Raw genomic sequence first — 9,592 nt, 5'->3', positions numbered from 1 at the left:
AGTTCCGATAAATGTGTACCTCAATTATAATAGTTATAATTGATATCCGCGATTCTGTATGTCGGTTTGTTTGTTTGTTGTGTAATGCCGCACTCAGCAGTATTTCAGCTATTTAATGGCGGTCTATAAATAATCCAGTCTGGACCAGACAATCCAGTAATTGATATCACCAGCATCGATCCACGCAATTGGGATACGATGACATGCATCAACCAATTCAGTGAGCCTGACCACCCAACCCCGTTTCGGAATTCAGTTGTGCCAACAAGATCAATTTTGGTCCATAACAAAAATGTATTCCTTGATATGTTTGTCTTCTATTACGCAATCAATTTATCTTACATCAATTAACAGACAATCTAGTGATTGATATCATGAGCATCTATCTACGCCATTGGGTCATAAAACCTTCAACCCATGCGTGGCATAAAAGGCGACTATGCTGGTCGTATAAGGCGACTTTAACGGGATCGGGTGGTCAGGTTCGCTGACTTGCTGATCCCAATTGCGTGGATCGATGGTCATGATGTCAATCACTGGATTGTCTGGTCCAGACTCGATTATTTACAAACCGCCGTCATATAGCTGGAACATCGCTGAGTGCGGCGTTAAACAACAAACAAACATAAATACCATATAGCTCTCTCTCTCTCTCTCTCTCTATATATATATATGGTATATGTTTGGATGAGGCAGAGGAAGCAGTAAGCAAGTGTTCCAATGATAGTCATATATGCCTGTCAACAATTCAAACATCTGTTGCTTTTGAACAGTTACAAAAAAATTCATTCGATAATGGGTTTCGCTTTCTTTATTTCAATAGGAGTATGTCATTTTGTAAACATAAATATGCGTGTTTGGTCTTAAATTAAAAGCGGATCAGAATTAGATAAGACCGGTAATTTAACCGGTGCTTATCTTTTTTCCAAGTGTATATAGTTGCAAGTGTTGAACGTCTATGAATTGAATTCAAGATGTTTACTTTACATATTTATGTTCGAAGAGCCGTACACACGAGTTCTGCAGATTAGATCTAATCATTATAATGTAGAAATGCGCCTGAAAACATGCCTTTTGATAACATTATATTAATCGTTGAGTGGCTGCAGATAGGCCTACTCGCGAAAATAGTTAACTCGCTGAAACATTGCAAGCGGACCTATTTATTGATTTAATCAGTGGAATTGTGCGTGTTGTGTCTTGATCTGTATTCTTGTATTGCCACGTGGGTTTAATATTTTATCAATGAACGGATGAGCCGAGAGATAGAGTAGCGTGGCCATCACCAATGGAGACTGTCATCGGCAATCTCGGGCACTGCGCATGCTCATAACATGCAAACATAACGTGGCATCAAACATGGCGAAAGGACACACAGTGCTCCTGTTCCTCAGCATAATTCTGGTGAGGCATTTTCATTTGACAATTACTAAACAATCTGTACATAGAAGTAGTAAAACCCAGTACCATTACAAATGCAATTTAACTTTCACTGCACTCCCGGAATGCCTCGTGCAGTTTCGCGGAAACTTAGATCGCGGTTACCCATGTGCACGACTACTCCCATGTAACAACAATCAACCGGCATCTCTCGGCCTTTTTCGCTCGTGGCCGTGGCATTTTATTGTCATTTTCGGGGCGGTTGTGTATCGAGATGAATGCAAAGGCTCCGGAACAGCTTTTTGTTGAATTTTGATAGTTGGGAAAACTTTTCTTCGTCGCCTCCGTTTTCGTTGACACATGAAAACGTGAAACACGTGAAATACTAGTTTGGTGACGACAATAAATATACATTCCTGAAGTAGGAGAGTGACGTCTCTTGGTCTGACAGTCCCAGTCCAGTTGTTCTGTCCTCTATTGCAACAAACGAATCAAATAAGTGACACTGACGTGACCGAATGATGAAGTATGTGAAAACAGTTGAAAACTTGATTCAGATGAAATGTATATTGCATCCGACAATGTTTTATGATGTATAAGAGATGAGGCACATGTCAGACATGTTTGGTATGACAGCAGATCATGGTATCATACATCATCTCGGCCTTTGGCCTCGTCTGTGAGTTTTTTTGTTACTAATATTAGTTGCATGGTCCTGTGGGCGGGCACACTGTCAATGATTGACATGTTGTTTCAATGTTTCAAGTGTGCCACATAGGCATTCATAAAGATGGTCAAGTGTGCCTTTCGGTTTGTTTGTTTGTTGTTTTACGCCGCACTCAGCAATATTCCAGATATAAGACGACGGTCTGTAAATAATCCAGTCTGGACTAGACAATCCAGTAATTGATATCATCAGCATCGATCCACGCAATTGGGATACGATGACATGCATCAACCAAGTCAGTGAGCCTGACCACCCAACCCCGTTTCGGAATTGACTTGTGCCAACAAGATCAATTTTGGTCCATAACAAAAATGCGTTCTTTGATATGTTTGTCTTCTATTACACAATCAAATTTTCTTACATCAATTAACGTTACTCACTGTCGTCAACATGGAGTTATAAGTCAGTCAACCATTCTTTATTGAGATCCATTTTATTGGGTCTCGTCTTAGTATTTGGTGAATGTCATTTCTAGATAATCAGTTGTAATTTATAAGGTTTTCCCCCTTCCCTTTCATTGACATTGATAGATAATACCATATTCCAAATCCCCATGTATATAATAAACATTGTCACAAGGTATTTAACAAGTATGATTAGTTAGTGCTCCCTTCAGATACCAGGAACAAATTTAACCAAATTGGTTCACGAATAATAGGAAATCCTGCTTGTCATTCATGGATGCAATTTTTACTTTGGCCAACAATATGGTTGTGAGCACATTTATTTGGAAAATCTACTCACCAGTACATACGACATAACAAATTATTATTAAGACAGAAAGTAACACTTTTTTGTGGTGATATATGAAGTACCTCAAGTAGCCTGATTTAGTTGTTATCCATTGACTGATGGATAATGCCTTGATCTGCAGTTGTCCCTGATCTGTAGACCGGCTTCGTGGTCTTGTGGTAGAGTGTCGCCCGGAGAGCGGAAGGTCAGGGGTTCGATTTCCGGGCATGTCATACCAAAAGACGTTAAAAGATGGTACTTGTTGTTACCCTGTCTGGCGCTCGGCGTTTAGGGGCTAGAACAAGGACCGGTCGGCTTGGAGTCAGTACACTGTGTCTGAGTGGGTATTCATGTTAAACGGCGGCATGGTATCTCAGTGAGCTAGAACTATAAATTGGCATCAGTCCGGACTAGTACAAGCAGCAACAAACACACACACATGCATGCACGTCGCTATATAAGTGCCATAATCTTGGATACGACGTTTAACCCCATTTCACCTCACCTGATCTGCGGTTCACATGGACCTGACCAATGGATTACTTAGTGCCTCAACAATTAGGTTAAGGGAATAAGACAGCTGCACTTGTAGCTTACAACAATTTCTTTGTGGGACGTTGTTGCTATAGGGCTGAAGCATTGCTGTGTTCTAATGTTATATATATATGAACCTACCATTTGTATTGTGTGCTGGCGATTAGGTGCCTCACTCTAGCATTGTGGGTTGGAATCCCGGACAGGACTCTACCCCTAAAAGTACGAGAATCTGTGCTTTACAGAGACAGTGTTATCCCAAATATAACATTTGTTACAAATTTAGCTAGTTTTGTATGCGACACCCTTTTTCAATTACCTAAGCACCTGGAGCACTTGACCGCCTCAGTGGTCTGGTGGTAGAGCATCCGCCCGGAGAGCGGAAGGTCTGGGGTTCGATCCCCGGCTGTGTCATACCAAAGAGACGGTTAAGAGATGGTACTTGTTACCGTGCCGGGCGCTCGGCATTAAGGGGATGAGACAAGGACTGGTCGGCACGGAGTCAGTATACTGTGTCTGAGTAGGGTATTCATGTTAAACTGTTGCATGGTGGCTCAGTGGACTAAGGTACTGGTCGATGCACGTTGGTCAAATCCAACCATGAAGATCCGGGGTAGAAAAGGTCTTCAGCAACCCATGCTTGCCTTAAAAGGTGACTATGCCTGTCGTGAGAGGCGACTAAGGTGATCAGGTGGTCAGGCTCGCAGACATGGTTGATGCATGTCATCGATCCCATTTGCGTGGATCGATGCTCATGATGCTCAATCACTTGATTGTCTGGTCAGATGCGATTACATGTATTTACAGACCACCGTCATATGGCTGGAATATTACTGAGTGTGGCTTTAAACAACAAACCAAGCAACCAACCAGGCCGTGGTTCATATCTGACTATCGTGGTTTATGTAAAATAGCTAGATTTTGGAAGAAAACAACTAGTCCCTCTGGATTTTAAATCTTAACTGTGGGTATTATGGTGAAACTCTCCTAGTTTATCATTAAGCTAAATATTTGCAGATCATTTGCTTTCCTTGGATGCATAACTAAAAATACAACAGTGGATCAGTTATATACTGCTCAAAAGAAGTTAGGACAACTGCTTCATTCATATCACTGTGTTCCTTAACATCTTTTGAGTAATATGGGGCACGGATGGCCAAGTCGCCTAAGGTGCCGCGATTCGCTGTGCAGAGTTGCATCCCTTGGGCATGCCAGAAACTTATGATTGTGGGTTCGAATCCCGGTTTGTCCAGATTAAGTTTCTAGGTTTGTCAGCACCATACCCGTGCTCTTGGGTTTCACCGAAGTGGTAAACGTCTGAAACCTGCATCACTTCAGGCTTTCCTCCCATATTAAGCTGACACGCCACAATATAACAGGAATACTGTTAAAAGCGGCATTAAACCCAACTCACTCGCTCGCTCACTATCCACTGTGTACAGGCTGCAGTTTAATATGTCTCACTGTCTTTGAATCTTTTCCACCATGCGCTTACTGAAACAGGGCTTCATTAAATGTACTTGGGTTTACTTGCACCAGGTGTATGTTGACATCAAAATCTAGTTGCACCAGACAATACAAGGTTGCACGTGTGTCCATTAAAGTTATCAAAGTTGAAACACAGATGCATAAACTAATTTTAATATATATAAAAAAAAATCTCACATCTCGAATGTCGGTGTCATGGTTTTACATAAATGAATGATGTATTGCTGTAAAACATAATAGGAACATGTGCACATAAACTTGATGTACCCACGGTTTGATGATGTCAGGATAGCATGACAAATTACACGTAACACCGGGATTAGTGATCAAGCATGATAAATAAAGCTTAGCAGTATTGAGTGTGTTCAAAGATCGCTGTTGTATGGAAAAATAAAGGTTACTAAGTCACAAATTTGAATTGTTTTTAAATGCACTTGATGCATGTAGACATAAATATTGTGTTGCACTTTTCATTTACGGCAACACTGGTGCATGTTTTATGTAGCTTAATCGAGCCCTGTAATACTATAACCCTAAATGAAACAATTCTAGATTTTCCACAGAACCTGAATCTCCTATTTCACTGGGGTTCCTTTTCAGTCTAAATGTAGTTGCTTGTTTCTATCAAAGGTTCATATTTTAGGAGACTAAGAGTTAACCTAGCATCAGTGATGTAGGTGTGCTATTGCTGGTGGTAGTGTTACTAGCTCTCTCACACACGCCCCCACATCTACTTACAAGAATGGAATTCATGCTATGTTATTCTTATGGTAATCTCATGCAGTTAATGCATTGGTAGTACTGTAACATGTGTTGGTCTGCTCCTTTCAGCTGGTCTACTGTGGTAGGCCAACCTCTGCTCAATAAACTGCTCTTTATCTACACCCCAAGTTCCTTTACATGAGCTAACACTTACACTTAACAGTATTTAAAATTCCTTGTAATAGTCACAGTGCCAGTTAATAGCAAATCCAAATTCAAATATTACCCCACCCCTTCAACTTCTTAACCCACCGGGGCGGTCGGGTAGCCTAGTGGTTAAAGTGTTCATTCGTCACACCAAAAACCTGGGTTCGATTCCCGACATGGGTACAAAGTGTGAAGCCCATTTCTGGTGTCCCCCACCGTGATATTGCTGGAATATTGCTAAAAGCGGCTTAATATCAAACTCACTTACTCACTTACTCACTTACTCTTAACCCACCCCTCAACTTATTTTCATCCTTCCTCTCAACTTATTTCCCCACCCAATCAACTTTGTATCCCACCCCCTCATCTTATTACCTGAAAGGGGGCACGAGTGGCCCAGTCATCTAAAGCGCCGCGATTCGCTGTGCAGAGTTGTGTCCCCTGGACACGCCAGAAACCTATGATTGTGGGTTCGAATCCCGGTTCACCCCGATTCTGTTTCTAGGTTTGTCAGCACCATACCCGTGCTCGTGGGTTTCACCGAAGTGGTAAACGTCGGAGACCTGCATCACCTGACCCCCTCATCTTATTACCTGACCCCCTCAGCTTATTACCTGAACCCCCTCAACTTATTACCTGACCCCTTCAGCTTATTACCTGAACCCCCTCAACTTACTACCTGACCCCCTCAACTTATTACCTGACCCCCTCATCTTATTACCTGACCCCCTCATCTTATTACCTGAACCCCCTCAACTTGTTACCTGACCCCCTCAACTTATTACCTGAATCCCCTCATCTTATTACCTGACCCCCTCATCTTATTACCTGAACCCCCTCAACTTATTACCTGACCCCCTCATCTTATTACCTGACCCCCTCATCTTATTACCTGACCCCCTCATCTTATTACCTGAACCCCCTCAACTTATTACCTGACCCCCTCAGCTTATTACCTGCCCCCCTCAGCTTATTACCTTACCCCCTCATCTTATTACCTGAACCCCCTCAACTTATTACCTGACCCCCTCATCTTATTACCTGAATCCCCTCAACTTACTACCTGACCCCCTCAACTTACTACCTGACCCCCTCAGCTTATTACCTGACCCCTCTCAACTCTTTGGGATGGACAGAAGCACCTGTTGACAGAATTGTACTGTGACAAAATTCCACAGTGACAGAAGCACCTGTTGACAGAATCCCACAGTAATGGATCATCTTTGGACAGAATCCCACGGTGATAGATCATCTTTGGACAAAAGCCCCATCTACCCCAAAACCTATACCACTTAAAGAACATTATGAAAACCTAAAATGATAAGTGATTACTATGTGATAACTTGCTTAACACCTGAAAGTGTTGATTAAGCATGTGATTGAGTCATGTTCAGGTGTATAACACCCCCTGTCATTGACATTTGCAGTGAGTGAGTGAGGTAATATATGGAATAACATTGGCAGTATTTCAGTCATATCATGCCTAAAAAAAGCTTGTACATTATAAATACATTTAGACTACATAAAAAGCTGTCAAAATGGACAGTTAGACAACTGTATTTAAAACTATTGGATTTGAAACTAGCATGTAACCATGAAAATATGACTTCATATTAACAATACGTTATAAAAATGGGCTATATGTATAGGTCACCAGGCGCCATAATGGGAGAATGGGGACTTACGGGGCCTCTTCTCACTGCACAGTCCCTAAGCAGGATTAACACCAACCCTGTAGTCACTGGTGATTATTGACAAGGAATACCAGGAGATGAAGAAAAACAAATATTCTGCCAGTAAAACACTGTTAGACATGAAAATACTTTCAGTGATGTGAGCTGCCATTACCTCTCAGGGGGACAATAATTTTACGCTACTTCAAACCCAGGCCACAGACTCTAACAATCTCAGTTTATAATGATATACTACCTATGTATATAATACATAACTTTCTACATCCATATTTATCATGTTTATTGATTAATTCTATCTTTTAGAAAACTAATAATTAAATGAGAACTAATCTGATTTAGAAGATCCTTTATGGATGAAATTTTGAACTATTTATCCCTTCTGATGGAAAAATCAACATAGTCAAGCCAGACATTCTTGACCGTGAATCTTTCATCCCAAGGGATACTGACTTGGGGATCCTCATCTTTCAATGAATATTCATGTGCATGTCTTGAATGGCCAACACGACATTGTATCATAATGGCCTCTTCAAATCTGGACCAACAACCCAAGTAGGTGTATTAAGCCGATAGTTGGTTTTATTGCATATAATTTATTTATACCTACTTGGGTTGGTTTTATATCACTGTATGGGATTACAAGTGGTGTCACCGATTTATTGAGTACTGCTGTAGGAGCAGCAGCAGCCATTGTGTTGCCAGTGATTCCAACATATCTGGCCAACAAAAGACAATGTCATATTGGCCAGAAGCAATATCATTATGTAATCCAATGATGTCAAGAAAACTAGATGCTGACATGAATTATTCTCCATGTGCAGCCCATCTTGTTAAAGAGTTGGTTTACGGAGTTAGAGCATGTTGATAGTGAATCATTTGGTTGGTTGGTCTATTTTTGAAAATATGATACATTGTACAGTATGTTTTTGGTCATTTTAAAGTTTGATTTGGATTGGTAGGTGATGAATTAGTTTTACAATCTTGGCCTGATTTGGGTCCTTATAAATATTTTAATTCTATTGAACGATTGACAGTCAAGTCCCGTTAATCTGACATGGTTGGTTGCATATGATTATCTGGGATTAATGAGTATGTCGGATGAACGAAATTAAGTAGTATGAACGTTCGTGATCGAAAATCGGACAACCACATGATAGATTACGATACAAACACGTAATAAGAAACTGATAAAAGAAATATTCATATTATTATGTTACATTGTTTGCGGAATGTGTTTTCTAATCATGCAAACTCTAAAGTTTAACACAAAACAACTGTTACGGACCGTATAACTTATTCAAAATACTTTAAAAAGCATAGTCTCGAATGGAAGTCACTGGTACCCCAAGACTAAAGAAAGCTGCTTTCTTAGTGGCTAACGTTGACTTCCTGTTAGTAATTTCATTAGTCAGTCATAGTTCACGGAAGGTTGTTCTGATGTGACCTGTAATGGGACCTACAAACTCCTTACCCCACCAACTTAATTCTTTACCAATTGCATACCAGATCTGGAATTGGTCTTCAGCAACCCATGCTTGCCATAGAAGCGACTATGCTTGTCGTAAGAGGTGACTTACGGAATCGGGAGGTCAGACTCAATGACTTGGTTGATGCATGTCATCGTATCCCAAATAAATGGATCAATGCTACAGACATCAATCACTGGATTGTCTGGTCCAGTCTCGATTATTTACAGACCGCCGTCATATAGCTGGGATATGGCTGACTGTGGCGTTAAACAACAAACAAACAAAACTAGCACATGATCTCTGTAAAAAGATTTTGGCCTTCTTAAGCACCCCTCTGTCAATTTCTAAGCACTTGTTGTTTACAATGGTGAATAAGTTAGTCGTTATAATGCAGTGTAAAAAAACCCACTTTTTTCCAATGATTTCCAGTGATTTATATTGTCTAATTAGCTGCAGCTGTGCATTCACAATTATCCAGAGTATTATATCTCCATGCCATTTCAACAAATACCCTGAATATGTTTGTCACCATATCATTGTTTTGTGAGTTATGTCATTATGTCGTTTCCATCTTCCCGTCAGTAACTTGCCACAGAATTTCTCTCGCACTTGACCAGTTATTTGATTGGATAGATATTTCAAGCATCCTCTCATTCAAA

The 9,592-nt window shown here is 40.6% G+C and overlaps 1 protein-coding gene across 1 annotated transcript in view; it reads left to right on the top strand.

Annotated features, from left to right (window-relative positions):
* The first annotated feature begins 1,259 nt into the window (after window positions 1–1,259).
* LOC124120208 (protein disulfide-isomerase A5-like) overlaps window positions 1,260–9,592 on the top strand; it is a 66,297-nt gene continuing 57,964 nt past the window's right edge. Inside the window, exon 1 of the mRNA XM_048381961.1 lies at window positions 1,260–1,404. Within this exon, the coding sequence (XP_048237918.1) occupies window positions 1,324–1,404 (81 nt within the window). The 5' untranslated portion in view covers window positions 1,260–1,323. The remainder of the gene's footprint in view (window positions 1,405–9,592) is intronic.

The sequence above is a fragment of the Haliotis rufescens genome, unplaced genomic scaffold (genome assembly GCF_023055435.1).
Source record: "Haliotis rufescens isolate VD_foot unplaced genomic scaffold, xgHalRufe1.0.p SCAF_4, whole genome shotgun sequence".
In the NCBI taxonomy this organism is placed as follows: domain Eukaryota; kingdom Metazoa; phylum Mollusca; class Gastropoda; order Lepetellida; family Haliotidae; genus Haliotis; species Haliotis rufescens.
Note: the sequence above shows the minus strand (reverse complement) of the source record. Positions and strands in the feature narration are given on the sequence as shown.